General features: G+C 59.6%; 2 protein-coding genes and 1 non-coding gene across 3 annotated transcripts; all 3 read left to right on the forward strand.

Annotated features, from left to right (window-relative positions):
* Window positions 1–1,150: 1,150 nt before the first annotated feature.
* On the forward strand, window positions 1,151–9,597 carry EEF2 (eukaryotic translation elongation factor 2). Its single transcript, XM_053999379.1, has 15 exons — window positions 1,151–1,257; window positions 1,873–2,087; window positions 2,813–2,994; window positions 3,081–3,292; window positions 3,968–4,146; window positions 4,426–4,531; window positions 4,803–4,916; window positions 5,064–5,202; window positions 5,805–6,000; window positions 6,137–6,395; window positions 6,613–6,720; window positions 6,802–7,155; window positions 7,793–7,975; window positions 8,059–8,191; window positions 8,937–9,597. Exons 1-15 carry the CDS (start codon window positions 1,255–1,257, stop codon window positions 9,128–9,130), a joined length of 2,577 nt encoding a protein of 858 aa, XP_053855354.1. The 5' UTR covers window positions 1,151–1,254; the 3' UTR covers window positions 9,131–9,597.
* LOC128819537 (small nucleolar RNA SNORD37) lies at window positions 4,589–4,657 on the forward strand. Its single transcript, XR_008440723.1, has one exon. It is a non-coding gene; the product is annotated as a small nucleolar RNA SNORD37 (small nucleolar RNA).
* Window positions 9,598–9,783: 186 nt separating the features above from the next.
* On the forward strand, window positions 9,784–15,591 carry DAPK3 (death associated protein kinase 3). Its single transcript, XM_053999503.1, has 9 exons — window positions 9,784–9,851; window positions 10,580–10,725; window positions 12,392–12,752; window positions 13,278–13,407; window positions 13,550–13,598; window positions 13,712–13,738; window positions 13,838–13,990; window positions 14,407–14,452; window positions 14,594–15,591. Exons 2-9 carry the CDS (start codon window positions 10,664–10,666, stop codon window positions 15,134–15,136), a joined length of 1,371 nt encoding a protein of 456 aa, XP_053855478.1. The 5' UTR covers window positions 9,784–9,851; window positions 10,580–10,663; the 3' UTR covers window positions 15,137–15,591.
* Window positions 15,592–16,694: the final 1,103 nt, after the last annotated feature.

Consider the following 16,694-nt stretch of genomic DNA (forward strand, 5'->3'; position numbering starts at 1 on the left):
GTTAAAAATCCCCCAGATTGCTATGGAAACCCCAAAGGCTGATAATTCCTCCTGTCACGGTGGGAGAGCGGGGCCCAAATCCATCCTGGGTGCAGCCCCATGGCTCTCCTGCCTGTCCCTGCCTCACCTGGGCAGCCCGGGAATGCGCTGGGAATTTGGGATCTGCCAGGGACAGAATTGGGATTGTCCAGCCTGGAGAAGAAGAAGTTTTGGGGCGAGCTCATTGTGGCCTTCGGGACCTGAAGGGACCCAACAAGAAATACGGGAAGAGAGATTTCGGACAAGGGATGGAGGGACAGCACACAGGGAATGGCTTCACACTGCCAGGGGTTAGGTTGGATGGGATTTTGGGAAGGAATTCCTCCCTGTGACGGTGGGGAGGGGCTGGGATGGAATTCCCAGCGCAGCTGGGATCCCTGGCAGTGCCCAAGGCAGGGCTGGAGCAGCCTGGGACGGTTTAAGGCGTCCCTGCCATGGCACTGGATGTTCCTCCGTGTCCCTCATCATTCGCTCCATGGTTTCTGTCGGCTCTAAGGCCGATGAGGGCGCACGGGAAGGCTCGGAGCCCGAGCTCTGCGGCTCCGTGCCAGCCCGGTGACACCGGGCCCGGCGGGGTCGGGTCCGGCCGGTGCCGCTCCCGGTGCCCCCGCGCTCCTCCCCGCCAGCAGGGGGCGCTGCAGCACCGGCCCGCCAGGAGCATGCGCACTGCGGGCACCCTGCGGGACCGGGGCGGGGCTGGGTGTCCCGGACCCACCGGTGTCCCGGACCCCTGCTTGCCACCAGGCTCGGCCCTACCGCCTTCTCCTAGTGACCGAGCCCCCGTGCTCGCCTGCCGCTCGGTGATACCGCTCCGAGGGCGGCCTCACCGGCCCCGCTGCCCCGAGACGGTTCCTACACCGGCAGCGGGAGGGGCGGACTTTCCCCCCGCTGCAGCCCGGGCGGGGCGGGGCTGTCGCTGTACGTCGCTGTTCCCCCGGTGTCGCCTCGCTGCAGTCCCGGTGCAGCCGCGGTGACACCCACGTGGTGCCGGCGAGGCGGAACAGCCTCCCGACCATAGAGTCCGCGGGATAGAGCGGCGCGGCCGCGCACGCGCTCGGCGCGGGCCCCGCCCCTCGGTGGCACCGCCGTATAAGAAGGCGCCGGCTGACGTCAGCGCTCTCTTCCGCCCGCTCTGCGCTCGCCAGCGAGACAGGGCCGAGCCGCCGCCATTGCCGTGACCCCCCCGCCCCGCAGCATCCGCCGCCATCCGCCACCATGGTGAGCCCCCGCCGCCCGCCGCCGCTCCCGCCGGGATGAGCGGCCGTCGCGCTTCCCGTATCGCCGGGGATGGCGGTTCCGCGAGCGCCGCGGGTCGCACGGCGGCGGCCGCGGCCTGTGCTGCCGGGCTGGGCCGCGGCTGCGGGGAGAGGGTGGGGCGGCGAGAGGGGGCCGGTCCCGGCTGCCGTGACACCCCTGGGGCCGGCAGGAGCCGCCGGTGTCGGTGCCGGGGCTGCCGTTGCCCGGCGGGGCTCGGGAGCGGCCGCGCTGATGTGGCAGCGCGGTGGTGGCGCCGGGCACGGGGCGCTACGGTGCCGGTCGTGCCTTATGTAACGCTGCGGTCTGGGCTGTCACTGTCACCGGCACCGGCCCGGGCTCGGTTCTTGGGGGCGTTTTGCGCCCTGCACCCGCTGACACCGCGGCTTGAGGGACGCTGGGGCAGGGAGGGGTTGGCGCTGCAGCCCCGCTGCGGCGCCCTTGCTGCGGGTTGTGTTGTCACCCAGGCAGAGGTGGTGTCACCGTGGTCATGGCAGGTATTTATGGGAGATTCGGCTTCCTTGGAATCGCCGAAGCTGTTCTTGTACACGCTGAGTCCCCCTTCTCCCCTCCCTCAAGGTGAACTTCACAGTAGACCAGATACGGGCCATCATGGACAAAAAGGCCAACATCAGGAACATGTCGGTGATCGCCCACGTGGACCACGGCAAGTCCACGCTGACGGATTCCCTGGTGTGCAAGGCCGGGATCATCGCCTCGGCGCGGGCCGGGGAGACCCGGTTCACCGACACCCGCAAGGACGAGCAGGAACGGTGCATCACCATCAAATCCACGTGAGTGCCCTCCCCTCAGCCTCCTGCTGCTCCCTGGGCTGAGCTCATGAGGGGATTGGACTCCTCCAGCAGGTGGAAGGAGATGCTGTTGGGCTTTGGTCTAGTCCAGAAGCTCACCTTGTGCTCCTGAGGGTCTTGAGTGGTGGAGCAAGTATTGATTGGCTTCTGCTCAGTCATTGAGCAATTGTTTGCTGGGCACTGGGGAAGCAGGAGCTTCACCCTCCCAGTTCAGCACCAGGATTGTTGGATGTCCCGTGGGTGTGGTGTGGGGAGCATCTCTGGGGGGTGTACCTGGTGGCTGTGCTGCCACAGGGAGTGTGAGGACTCTGAGGGGCCTGAAAAGGGGTGGAGAACATGGTTGGGATTAGTAGGAAAAGCCTAAATCCACGATTTGGGAATGGAACCCTTTATGGGTGCTGGAGAACTGCAGGGAGTTGGAGGAGGTTGGGATTCTGAAGGATGTTATGGTTTAGGAAGGACAGGTTGTAGCCTGTGCTCCTGTTATCTCGCACACTGACCTCCCTGGAATACACTTCAGGAAATCCTGGAGCCCAGCATTTAGGTTGAAAAAGATTTCCAAGGTCACCAACTCCGACATGGAACAGAGCACTGGGTGCCACCTCCAGTGGTGGCAGCTGTTTGTGTGGGGCAAAACATTTCTGGGCTTTAGGGAGGAAATGATTCTGAGCTCAGTCATCATTTTAATAGTTTCTGCTTTCTTTCAGAGCCATTTCTCTGTTTTATGAGCTCTCTGAGAACGACTTGGCCTTCATCAAGCAGAGCAAGGATGGCTCTGGTTTCTTGATCAACCTCATTGACTCCCCTGGGCACGTGGACTTCTCCTCAGAGGTCACTGCAGCTCTGCGAGTCACTGACGGTGCCCTGGTCGTCGTGGACTGTGTCTCTGGTGAGGTTTTCTGCAGCTGGGAGAGCATTTTGGGGGATTTGGAGATGGGGATAACTCATTCCTAACTATAACTGTGTGTTTGGCAGGCGTGTGCGTGCAGACAGAGACCGTGCTGCGTCAGGCCATCGCCGAGAGGATCAAGCCTGTGCTGATGATGAACAAGATGGACCGAGCGCTGCTGGAGCTGCAGCTGGAGCCGGAGGAGCTGTACCAGACCTTCCAGCGCATCGTGGAGAACGTCAACGTCATCATCTCCACCTACGGAGAGGGAGAGAGCGGCCCCATGGGCAACATCATGGTGAGGGGAGGCTCTGAGCGCTGGGATTGGATTGAGATACTTTGAGAGGGAGCAGCTCCCTTCTCAGTCAGAATTCTCTGTCCCAAGTGGAGGACAGGGGGATCTTGAGGGTGCCTGAACTCCCAGGCTTGGGATAGCTTGGGGCTCTCGCTGGCTCCACTCCCAAATTTCCTGTTCAAGACCTGAGCAAATAAAGGCTGGGATTGTTGCCCAGAGCAGCTGTGGCTGCCCAGTCCCCAGGTCAGGCTGGGCTGAGCTTGGAGCACCCTGGGATTGTGAAAGGTGTCCCTGCCCATGGCAGGGGTGGAATGGGGTGGTCTTTAATGTTACCTTCCTACCTGCTCTGCTGCTGGGTTCCTGGGAAGGGAGCAGGGCTGTGGGTGTCAGGTTCTGAGGAGAAGCTGGAGGTGTCCATGCCTTCCTGATCCTCCTGGGAAGGATGGAAATCCTACCTGCATGAGAACCTGAGCACACACCTGGTGGGAGTGGAGGAAAACCAACCCAGTTCTGTGGTGCAAAGCTAAAATGGTGCCTGTCCCAGACCTCAGAGGTGGTCACTGGGACAGAGCTACTTCAGAATCTTGTGTCCTGAAGGTCCATTTTGTACTGGGGTGTTTTTGGGATGGGGTGGGCTGAGGGCTGCTCCCCTGACCCAGCTCTGCTGTTCCCTCTCAGATTGACCCGGTGCTCGGGACCGTGGGCTTTGGCTCGGGCCTGCACGGCTGGGCCTTCACCCTGAAGCAGTTTGCTGAGATGTACGTGGCAAAGTTTGCTGCCAAGGGAGATGCCCAGCTCAGCCCAGCCGAGCGTGCCAAGAAAGTTGAGGACATGATGAAGAAGCTGTGGGGAGACAGGTGAGGAAGGAATGGTGGTGATTGGAATTCCAGATCAGCTCCTCTGAGCTGCGGCCTGACACTGCAGAGGATGGGTAAAGAGGATGGGGAGGGCGTGGTTGTGCCTGATTTAACAGGAGTTAATTACATTTTAGTGAGTGCTGGAAAGCTGGATGAGGAGGAAAGCAGGAAATGGCTCTTCCTGAGCAGCCCTTGGCTCTGCCCTGAGCAGGCAGAACACACTGTGTGTCTGTAGCTGACCTGAGCATGGACATTTGTCTGATTTCCTTCTCTCTGCAGATACTTTGACCCTGCTACTGGCAAGTTCAGCAAATCTGCCACCAGCCCTGATGGAAAGAAACTGCCCAGGACCTTCTGCCAGCTCATCCTTGACCCCATCTTCAAGGTGAGTTCCTCAGGGTTCCTCCTCGGCCGGCACCTCCCGCTCTGCGCTTCTGTTCCGTGCGTGATGATGGAAAATTTCTTCACTTTGACCTGACTTGTTTGATTGAAGAAATTCAGCTGTCTGACACACCTGGTTACTCTGGGGGCACAGGGGCTGTGTCTCCTGGGGGCAGGCTGGGTGCTGAGGAGGAGCAGGAATTCTCTGCAGGTGCAGTGGTGCAGTTGCTCCAAACTGGGTCACGGCAGCGCTCCAACGGCTGCTCTTGTCGCAGGTTTTCGATGCAATCATGAACTTCAAGAAAGAAGAGGCGGCTAAACTGATTGAGAAACTGGACATCAAGCTGGACAGCGAGGACAAGGACAAGGAGGGCAAACCCCTGCTGAAGGTGAGGCTGGTCTGAGTCCTCTGGGGAGCAGCTGAGCAGTTGTGCTGCTCCAGCTGTGTCAACATCAACCTACCTGGGAGGTGGGGAAGGACGGGGAGGTGAACCCTTGTTGTGAACACTCTGACTGGGTCCTGCTGCTCTGCCCAGGCCGTGATGAGGCGGTGGCTGCCAGCTGGAGATGCCCTGCTGCAGATGATCACCATCCACCTGCCTTCCCCCGTCACAGCCCAGAAGTATCGCTGCGAGCTGCTCTACGAGGGCCCCCCTGACGATGAGGCTGCCATAGGTAGGATGAGCTGCTTTGCTGCCAGGCCCCAGCTCCAGCACGCCTGTAACCAGTTTGTTCTCCACGTGCTCGGCTCAGGAGTGTCTGGAATTGAGTCTGTAGCTTTTCTAGCATGGATCGAACAGTTCTAGTGGCTCACAGCTTTCTTCTGGAGCACTGAGCTGGCTGAGTAATCTCAGAGTAGCCAGAGGGTCCATCTGAACTTCTATTTGTTGAAAACATTTCTTGGTGATACGATCTTCTATGGAATCTCAGAATAGATTGGGTTGGAAGAGATCTTGAAAGTCAGCCCCATCTCCTGCTGTGGCAGGGACACCTTCCACTGTCCCAGGCTGCTCCAAGCCCCGTCCAACCTGGCCTTGGACACTGCCAGGGATCCAGGAGCTGCCACAGCTGTTTTGGGCACCCTGTGCCAGGGCCTCACCTCCCTCCCAGGGAACAATCCCTTCCCAATATCCCACCTATCCCTGCCCTCTGGTAGTGGGAAGCCATTCTCCATTTTCTCTTGTCCAGACAGAAGCCCTTGGGCTGGGACAGGTCTTGAGTTGGGGTTTTGGGGTGGGTGCCAGATACATCAATACCTCTCTCTCTCCCCCTCCCAGGCATTAAGAACTGTGACCCCAAAGGCCCCCTGATGATGTACATCTCCAAAATGGTGCCAACCTCTGACAAGGGACGTTTCTACGCTTTTGGCCGTGTCTTCTCTGGTCTCGTCTCAACTGGCTTGAAAGTCAGAATCATGGGACCAAACTACACACCTGGCAAGAAGGAGGATCTGTACCTGAAGCCAATTCAAAGGTGTGTCCTTGCTGGGGTGTTGAGGGATTCTGATGCTGTCTCAGGTCTGTTCTCATGTCTGAGGCTTGTCAAGGTGCTTGGCTATGGGCTGAGTGGGATCTCCTTCCCGACCTCACTAATCCAACTTTCCCTGTAGGACCATTCTCATGATGGGCCGCTACGTGGAGCCCATCGAGGACGTGCCTTGTGGAAACATCGTGGGGCTGGTCGGCGTGGACCAGTTCCTTGTGAAGACCGGAACCATCACCACCTTCGAGCACGCCCACAACATGAGGGTCATGAAGTTCAGCGTCAGCCCCGTGGTGCGCGTGGCCGTGGAGGCCAAGAACCCGGCCGACCTGCCCAAGCTGGTGGAGGGGCTGAAGCGCCTGGCCAAGTCTGACCCCATGGTGCAGGTGAGTGGCTGGAATGGATCCAGGGGTGCTGCCTCAAGTCCTGGGGAAGTCTTGAGTTGAGTATCACTGCCTTGCATCCTGGCTTGGTGCTGTGATACCCCCAGATGAGTGGGGAGAACATCTAGAAGTAGCTCTGTGAGTCAAACACAACACAGAGAGAGTTGCAGGTGGCTGTGGCTCGTTCTGAAGCTTCACCTGCTGTTCCTGGTGTTCCCAGTGCATCATTGAGGAGTCTGGGGAGCACATCATCGCTGGCGCTGGGGAGCTGCACCTGGAGATCTGCCTGAAGGACCTGGAGGAGGACCACGCCTGCATCCCCATTAAGGTAGAGAGGCCGAGCGCTGGCTGAGCTCGGGGTGGGCGTTTGGCCGGCTTTGGTGCCTCACACCCCGCTCTGTCCCCGCAGAAATCAGATCCCGTGGTGTCCTACCGCGAGACGGTCAGCGAGGAGTCCAACGTGATGTGCCTTTCCAAGTCCCCCAACAAACACAACCGGCTGTACATGAAGGCCCGGCCCTTCCCCGACGGCCTGGCCGAGGACATCGACAAGGGCGAGGTGTCGGCCCGGCAGGAGCTGAAGCAGCGGGCGCGGTACCTGGCCGAGAAGTACGAGTGGGACGTCACCGAGGCCAGGAAGATCTGGTGCTTCGGGCCCGACGGCACCGGCCCCAACATCCTCACCGACATCACCAAGGGAGTGCAGTACCTCAACGAGATCAAGGACAGCGTGGTGGCCGGCTTCCAGTGGGCCACCAAGGAGGTGAGGGGTGGCATCTGTGCCTCTACACATCTGTATTTTTTTTATGCTTCTGGTGGAGCAAAATGTAACATCTTAACAATCCAGTGAATAGCACAATAGGTGGCAGGAGGAAAGGTGGTCTGAGGGTCTTGACAGGGATCTGGTCGGGTCTTCCAATTATTTTCAGGATTAGACAGGAGAGGACTGCAGGGTAAATTGACAAACTGGGAACAGCAACAGGAAGAATTCATTTTCCTGTATACCACTTCGTTTCAGTCTGAAGGAGATTCCAAGCCAACAACTTCTTTGACATCACCAAGACAAAAAAAAAAAAAAAAACATTTCCCTTGGCCAGATACTTGGGTTTCAGCACCATAAATGTGTGACAGCTCTTGTGGCTTGAACCTCAGATCACGAGGATGCTGCAGTGGTGGCACTGGGGTGGGAGCTGGTGCTCCACAGAACCCTTGGGTTGGGAGAGATCTCCCAGAGTCCAACCTTTGTAGGTTTGAAGCTCATTCCTGAGCGAGGATGTCAAGTGGCTGAGTGGCTCCTGGGCTCCTGCAGAGCTCCTGCGAGCCAAGTGAGCAGCAGCACCCCACCTGGGGACACCGAGTGCCCCGGGGTGGTGATGTGTGACCCCGTTGTGCCCTGGCAGGGGGTGCTGTGCGAGGAGAACATGCGCGCCGTGCGTTTCGACGTGCACGACGTGACCCTGCACGCCGACGCCATCCACCGCGGCGGCGGCCAGATCATCCCCACGGCCCGGCGCTGCCTCTACGCCTGCGTGCTCACCGCCCAGCCACGCCTCATGGAGCCCATCTACCTGGTGGAGATCCAGGTGAGGAGCCCCTGCCAGCCCGCAGGGGATGGGGCAGGGGGGACAGCAGGTGGGTGCAGTCCTGACTCCAGTCTCTCCTGCAGTGCCCGGAGCAGGTGGTGGGAGGCATCTACGGGGTGCTGAACAGGAAGCGTGGCCACGTGTTTGAGGAGACCCAGGTGGCCGGGACCCCCATGTTCGTGGTCAAGGCCTACCTGCCTGTCAACGAGTCCTTCGGTGAGTCCTGGAGCCATCCTGGCAGGGAGAGCCTTGGCAAGGACCTCAAGGGATCCTTGAGTTGAGCTGTTCACCCAGCACCGTGTGACACTGAACCGTGTCCCCAGGTGCCACATCCACACTTTAGAGGGCTTTGAAAGCCCTCCAGAGAGGGGATCTCCAGCACTGCCCTGGGCAGCTGTGCCAGTCCTTGACCATCCTTCTGGAGAAGGAATTTTCCTAGAAATCTCCAGCCCTCCCTTGGTACAGCTTAGGGGTGTTTCCTCTCATCCTGTCACTCGTTGCCTGGGAGAAGAGACCAAGGTTGCAGAACGTTTTGGGTTGGAAGGGACATTTCCAGGTCTTCCAGTGCCACCCCTGCCAGGGGCAGGGACACCTTCCACTGTCCCAGGCTGCTCCAACCTGGCCTTGGACACTTCCAGGGATGCAGGGGCAGCCCCAGCTGCTCTGGGAATTCCATCCCAGCCCCTTCCCACCCTCCCAGCCAGGAATTCCTTCCCAATATCCCACCTGGCAGTGTGAAGCCATTCCCTGTGTCCTGTCCTTCCATATGTTTGTCCAAAGCCCCTCTCCAGTTTTAGGCAGCATCTCAGAGTTCTTCTTGGAGACTTTTTTCCGTTCCCACCTCACATTGGTCGGGATCTCAGGAGGCTTTTGAGAGCTGCTCCCGTGCTCTATCCATGGAAGCAACATTGAACCACGACCACTCCTCTCCTACCTCACTTTTTTGTCTTGTCCCTCGCAGGTTTCACAGCAGATTTGAGGTCCAACACGGGGGGCCAGGCCTTCCCCCAGTGCGTCTTCGACCACTGGCAGATCCTGCCCGGGGACCCCTTCGACAGTGCCAGCCGGCCGTGCCAGGTGGTGGCCGAGACCCGCAAACGCAAAGGGCTGAAGGAAGGAATCCCTGCCCTCGACAACTTCCTGGACAAACTCTAATGAAACTCATGGAACTCTGGGAGAGCAGGAAAAATTTAATTAATTAGCGTTATCACCCATGCCGCCAGGGGGTAGACGCCCGTGACCACCATCTTGTTAATTAAATGGGTTTCATAGCGATTTTGAGAACTTCAAATGAGGAAAACAAACAAAAAGAAAAAAAAAAAAAAAAAGCCTTATAGGTTTCTGTGTTGCACATGACTCATCTTTGCCATTGTAACTAAAACATTTCCACTAGATCTGCCCAATTCTGTATTTATTTGACTCAAAAAAAAAAAAAAAAAAAAGAAGTACTGCTGCAGAATGGCCTGGAAGGGAGTGGGGCGTGCTTAAAGAGGACAAGGAAAATGGGGGGAAAGAGAGAGGGGGTGAGGATGCCTTATCTGCAGCGTGACTGTCCGTCGTGCCCATCGCCGCCTGTATTAGTGCCACTGGAATTAATAAAATTGGATAAATGGTGAAGAAAAGTGAAATTTTTGGGTGTTTCTAAGGGTGAGGGTGGCGCCCTCTGGTGGGGGTGAAGGGTTGGTGCACTCTTGGCTCCGCCCACAAGCCGAGCGGCGGGGCGGGGTCTCTGGCGGGGAGTGGGCGGGGCTTGGGCGCATGAGGATGCTGCGGTGTGGGCGGGGCTCTATGCGGAGACGGGCGGGGTTTGTGTGAGAAGGGGCGGGGCCTGCTGTGGTGGAATGTGGCGGCGGCGACGCGGGCGGCGGCGGCCCAGGTTGGGAAGGGGGGCCGGTGCTAATGAGGGGTCTGTGAGGGGCGATGTGGGGCCGGGAGGGGAGGTGAGGGGCTGTGCGGGTGCGAGAGGGGTGATGGAGGGAGGCTGGGTGGGCTGGGGAGGGAGGGATGGCGCGGGGAGGGGTGTGTGGGGGTTGAGGCCTGTGGGGTGGGGTGGGGGAGGAATGGGAGGAATGGGGAGGGCTGTGGGTCGGGGTTGTGGGGCCTGTGGGATCGGGATTGGGAGGGGCCGTGGGGCTGGAAAAGGAGGGGTAGGGATTAGGCTGAGGGGGATGTGGAGGGATTGGGGGGCTGTGGGTGTGAGAGGGGCTCTGGGGAACTGGAGTGGGGAGGGGCTGTGGGGCAGGAAAGGGATGTGCAGGGATTGGGAGCGGAGTGGGGCCTGTGGGGGTTTGGGGGGGGGCTGTGGGGCAGGGAGAGTCAGTGGAAGATTGGGATAGGAGGGGAAGAGGGCCAGGGAAGGGATGAGGAGGACTGGGTGGACAGCGGGTGTGGGGCCTGTGGAGCAGGGAAAGGCTGTGCCCCCCTTCCCTTCTCTCTCCCCTGGGTTCTGGGGTGTGGTGAGGCCGGGGGACATCCCCGGGGCTAGCCCGTGGCTCGGCACCGCCCAGCCCGGGGCCGTGCATCCCCCGGGCACTCGGGGTCCCCGCGCTGGGTGCTGGTGGGAGCTCCTGGGACACAGCCCCCCCCTTTTTCCCGGTGCCACAGGTGCTGATCCCCGGCTGCTCCCCGCTCCTGACATCCAGCGCTGGCAGCAGCGGGGCGGCTCCCGCTCCAGAGGGCCCCGCAGCCATGTCCACCTTCCGCCAGGAGAGCGTGGAGGACTTCTATGAGATGGGAGAGGAGCTGGGCAGGTGAGGGACATCCCGCTGCGTTCTGGGGGGGTTTCCATGGCCGCAGCCCTGCTGGGAGCTTCACTGGGTCCGGCCGGATCCCTGCGGTGTCTCTGTGCCCCCTCTGTAGGCAGCAGGGCCAGGGCTGTGCGGAGTCAGGCACCTCCAGCAGATAGAGATTAAAAAAAAAAAAAAAAAAAAAAAAAAAAGGCGTTAATTAATTAACGTTGCTCCCGGTGGAGCTCCGGTCCGGGGCTGGCGGCTTCCGGCCCTCCTGGGCGCCTGTGGGAGGGATCCAGGGTGACTCAGAGCCCGCAGATGGGATTTAATCAGCCGCGATGCAGAGGCGGCGCCAGCCCCACGCCGTGGCTCCTCCTCGGGCACTTGGGCAGCAAAACCGTTTTGGGTCACTTAAGCGGTTTTTTTTTTTTGGTTTTGTTTTTGTTTTTTTTTTTTTAAGCAGAGGAACTTCTGGAAGTTGTTCCAGGTTCTTTTGCTTCTCTGTGGCTGTGGTTGGTTGTGAGCCACGGGGAGGGATGTGGTGCCCATGGCTGGACCCCACTCTGCCCCCCAGGGCTGTGTGTGTCCCTGGGCACGGTCCAGGGCTGTTTAAAGGTGTAAAGGAGCCTCCCTGGCCATGATCCAGGGGTGTATAAAGGAGTCTCAGATCCAGGTGCAGTCACTGATTTCCAGAATTTCCCCTCCACATGCCTTCTCCATCAGGGCTTTAGGGTCTCCCTGGACCACTGAGCTCTGGGATTTGCTCCTGGGGGCTCCTGGCTGGGATTGGGGGTGATCACAGCAGCACCTGAACAGCCCAGGGAGGATTGGCAGCTGCCACATTCCTGAGAGGAATTTCCTTCCTCCACCCTGGCCGATGTCAGGGCATGCAATCCCAGCTGATGGCATTCCTGGGGGGAACTGCATCCTGCAGTCCCCATCCTGGAGCTGCTTCCAGTGAGGACATCCTCTCTCCTCTCTCCTCTCCTGCAGGTACATTCTTCTTTCTTTCAGGATTTTTCATAGAAGAGCACAGAGAGAAAGAAAGAGAAAACAATTTCTATTTCTGCTCCTTGTTTTTCCCACGTGGAATATGTTTGGAGAATTGTTTACTTGAGGTGATTGCTTGGTTGGATTCTGGTGAGGATTGTTTGGGCCTGGTGGCCAATCCAATCCAACCCAATCCAATCCAACCCAACCCACCTGTGGCTGGATTCTAAGAGAGGGGCACGAGTTGTGAGTTAGATATGGTAGTTAAAAAAAGCACGTTTGTACTTTTAGTATCTCCTTTAATATTAATGTATTGTAGTGCAGTTCTAATGAAGAAATCATTCAGCCTTCTGAATCAGACATCAGCATTTCTTCCCACTGGGTTCACCTGCATTTACAATTCTCCTCTCCTCTCCTCTCCTCTCCTCTCCTCTCCTCTCCTCTCCTCTCCTCTCCTCTCCTCTCCTCTCCTCTCCTCTCCTCTCCTCTCCTCTCCTCTCCTCTCCTCTCCTCTCCTCTCCTCTCCTCTCCTCTCCTCTCCTCTCCTCTCCTCTCCTCTCCTCTCCTCTCCTCTCCTCTCCTCTCCTCTCCTCTCCTCTCCTCTCCTCTCCTCTCCTCTCCTCTCCTCTCCTCTCCTCTCCTCTCCTCTCCTCTCCTCTCCTCTCCTCTCCTCTCCTCTCCTCTCCTCTCTCCCCAGCGGCCAGTTCGCCATCGTCCGGAAGTGCCGGGAGAGGAAGACGGGCCTGGAGTACGCGGCCAAGTTCATCAAGAAGCGGCGGCTGTCGTCCAGCCGCAGGGGCGTGAGCCGCGAGGAGATCGAGCGCGAGGTGGACATCCTGCGCGAGATCCAGCACCCCAACATCATCACCCTGCACGACATCTTCGAGAACAAGACCGACGTGGTGCTCATCCTGGAGCTGGTGTCCGGAGGGGAGCTCTTCGATTTCCTGGCCGAGAAGGAATCCCTGACGGAGGAAGAGGCCACCCAGTTCCTCAAGCAGATCCTGGACGGGGTGCACTACCTGCACTCCAAGCGCATCGCCCACTTCGACTTGAAGGTGAGCGCTGGGAGCTGCAGACACCCCACTGGGAGCAGGGATGAGCCCCCAGCTGGGCTCTGGGAGCTACAGACACCCCGTGTTCAGCTCTGGGAGCAGGGATGAACCCCCAGCTGGACTCTGGGAGCTACAGACACCCCGTGTTCAGCTCTAGGAGGAGGGTGAGCCCCCAGGTGGGCTCTGGGAGCTGCAGACATCCCACTGGGAGCAGGGATGAGCCCCCAGGTGAGCTCTGGGAGCTACAGACACCCTGTGTTCAGCTCTAGGAGCAGGGATGAACCCCCAGCTGGGCTCTGGGAGCTGCAGACACCCCGTGTTCAGCTCTAGGAGGAGGGTGAGCCCCCAGGTGGGCTCTGGAAATCAGCACTGAGGACTGGGGGTCAGTGCACTCCTGCAGTACAGTGGGGCTGGTGCTTGGGATCTATCCCAGCTTGAGTTACTCATCCTCTCCTCTGGAATGAGGAGCCCAGGGCAGCTCCCCCAGGCTGGTGTGTAGGGACAGAGGCAGCTTCTCTCCCCCCACAGCCAGAGAACATCATGCTGCTGGACAAGAACGTGCCAAACCCTCGCATCAAACTCATCGACTTCGGGATCGCCCACAAGATCGAGGCTGGGAATGAGTTCAAGAATATCTTTGGGACCCCAGAGTTTGTAGGTGAGTATCCCTTGGGGTAGTGAAAGCTTTGGATTAATCCTGGAGAGACACCCAGCACTCTGGTGCTGCTGCCAGGATGTGTCCATGGGGCCAGGTTTCCTTCCCCCACAATAAACCCATTTTCTCCCCTTTCCTCCTAAAGCCCCAGAAATTGTGAACTACGAGCCCCTGGGGCTGGAGGCTGACATGTGGTGAGTGATTCCCCTCCTGAGCCCCTTGCCATGGCTCCAGCAGCCAATCCCCTCGTGCTGGTGGGTGCCAAAAGCTCTGTGTGACTTCAGCCTCCTCTCCCTCTCTCTTCCAGGAGCATCGGGGTCATCACCTACATCCTGTGAGTATAAGGCAGCTCTGGAGGGGACAGGGCTGCAGGATGAGCCCCCCACCTCGGGCTGGAGCCTTTTTGGGGTGTCCCAACCCACTCTCTCCTCAGGCTGAGCGGAGCCTCCCCGTTCCTGGGGGAGACAAAGCAGGAGACACTGACCAACATCTCTGCTGTCAACTACGACTTCGATGAGGAATATTTCAGCAACACCAGCGAGCTGGCCAAGGACTTCATCCGCCGCCTGCTCGTCAAGGACCCCAAGTGAGGGACAGGGAGCAGAGCTGGGGGTTCCTGTGGGAGAGGGGTCAGTCCCTCCTGCCCAACCTGCTGTGTACAGGCAGCTCCCTCTCTCCTGCCTGCGCCAGGGTGGGGTGAATTCTGGGATCACCCTGAGGGTGCAGTAGCTCCACTGGGGTTTGGGAGGGTTTGAGCTGGGCCCCCAGGGCTCAGGGTTTGGGGAGGAGCAGTGGGGTCAGGAGGTTCCCACGGGATCCTCTGCCTGTGTTTCTCTTGGGAGGCAGTTTGAGGGGTTGGGGGCTGCCTGGGGGTCCCTGAGTGCAGCGAGGCTTAGCCAGACCCCAAAGGCAATCACAGCATCCAAGCTGCTTTTCCAGGGCTTTAACAGGGGAGAGAGGAGCAAAGCCTCTGCCCTGATCCCAGCCTTGCTGTGTTTTCAGGAAGCGAATGACCATCGCCCAGAGCCTGGAGCACCCTTGGATTAAGGTGAGAAGTTAAAGAATCGTCACTTTTTGGGTGCTTGACCCCCCCAGGGCCGGGTCTCTGCTGCTCCCCCACCCCTGTGGGGGCTGGTTTGGTGTCACTGCCTGTGGGTGGGTGCTGCAGCCACAACTGTCCCTGCCACAGGTGATCAAGAGGAGGAACGTCCGCAACGAGGACAGCTGCAAGAAGCCCGAGCGGCGCCGGCTGAAGACCACGCGCCTGAAGGAGTACACCATCAAATCCCACTCCAGCATGCCCCCCAACAACACCTACATCAACTTCGAGCGCTTCTCCAAGGTCATGGAGGAGGTGGCTGCGGCCGAGGAGAGCCTCCGAGAGCTGGAGAGGAACAAGAAGTCCTTCCAGGAGGACATCGAGGCGCTGCTGTCCATCTACGAGGAGAAGGAGTCGTGGTACAAAGAGGAGAACGAGAGCATCAGCCAGGACCTGCGGCAGATCCGGCAGGAGCTGCAGAAGACGGAGGCGCTGAAGAAGCAGGCGCAGGAGGAGACCAAGAGCGTGGTGCAGGCGGCCAACGGGCTCAAGCGGCGCTACCGCAAGCTGGAGAACCACTACGAGGCCCTGGCCAAGCAGGTGGCCTCGGAGATGAAGTTTGTGCAGGAGCTGGTGTGGTCCATCGAGCGGGAGAAGCTGCAGAGCAGCGAGGGCGACGGCAGCATCCGCTAACCCGGCCGGCCCCGGGGGTTCCGCTGCTCCCTGCTCGCCCCCGGGCGGTGTCCCCCGGTGTGCAGGGGGTGCTTGTGCCTCCCTGGAGCCCCCACCTCGGGGGGCTGGGGCTGTGCCACCCCGGGGTTTGGCTTCCTGCGTGCAGCTCCTGCCTGGCTCGTGTCCCTGCGCTCCCCGTCACCGCCGCCGCGCTCCGGGACGTTTGTCCTGCTCCTCCCCGGGTCCCCGAGCTGCCCCAGTGCCCCGTGGGGGGGTCAGTGGGCAGAGCCCCCCTCCTCTGCACTACAGCAGCAGCCACGCATGGGCTGGGACCAAGGACTGATCCCTGCGTGGCCTCACGCTCCGCAGCCCCCTGGGAGTGCTCCCCACATTCCCCCCAGGGTGCTGCAGCCCTTGTCCCCCTGTCCCAGCCCTGGCTCCCCCTTTTCTCAGAATAAAGGTTTCTGTGTAGCGGGGCAGCTGCCTCAGCTCCTGCCATGGAGGGACAGGGGTTGGGAGGGGGATAAGGATGTGCCCCATGGTGACAACTCCCCCACTGTGCTCCCATCCCAGAGGGGTTTCCTTAATTTGAGGGGGAATTGATTTTTTTTCCCTTATGAGCCCCAGTGCAGGTGGGTGAGCTCGCTGTGGGCATGGAGGGAGATCTAGGGATGGTTTGTGGGGTGTTCCCAGGCTGGGGCAGTCCCCAGCTCCTCTTGCCTGAGATCCCTCACTCCTGGGGACAGGGGGAGCCGGGTCCCAAAGCGCCACATTCCAGAGAACACCAGAGCAGGGAGCTCATTTCCCCTGGGAGCACCGTGGGCTTTCCGACTGCCTGTGGCCCCCTGGAGCCGAGATCCAGCTGAATTTGAGCCGGGGGAATCACCAGCCAAATGCCAGTGGATGGCAGCCAGCCCCCTGGCTGGCCAGGGTGGGTTCACCTCCAGCTCAGCTCCGGCTCCAGGGGATTTGCTCCATTTAGGATCTGTCACTCTTCTGTGGCCCCTGTGGATCAGGGGGCCCGTGCCCCATGTCCCTGTCCCTGCTGACGTTCCAACAGGTGTAGGTTTCACCCCCATGCGTGGGGCACGTGGACCTGCTGATAATTTAATCTGCCCTGGTGTTCCCTGCCAAGGCACTTGGCTCCCACGGGAGGTGGCGTGACTGGGGCTGTCCCAGTGTCCAGCAGGGCCACGGGGTCTGGCCACGTGAGGGGACACCTGGGGGCTTGGAGGCCTCAGGGTGCCCCATGCAGGCTCTGTGTGCAGATTTGGGTGCAGCCCCAGCTCCGTCGGCACAGGCAGTGGGTGAAAGGATGTATGGAAATCCTATAGTGCCGGCTGTTCCCAAGGCAGGCAAAGGTCACATAGTGAGAAACCTTTCCTGGATTCTCTTCCTGCCGAGGGTTTGGGTTTCACACTCCCAAAAGGCTCTTGGAAGTCACTGGTCATTCACCCCGGCCCCGGGGCAGCAGGGGAATCTCACTCACGTGGATGCACGAAATGACACCAAAATAGCTCTAAAAAGGCAGGATTTGTGGTGTGATTCATGATTTCTTGAGTCTCCTAATCCTGAAGCC

The sequence above is a fragment of the Vidua macroura genome, chromosome 26, assembly GCF_024509145.1.
Source record: "Vidua macroura isolate BioBank_ID:100142 chromosome 26, ASM2450914v1, whole genome shotgun sequence".
Lineage (NCBI taxonomy): Eukaryota > Metazoa > Chordata > Aves > Passeriformes > Viduidae > Vidua > Vidua macroura.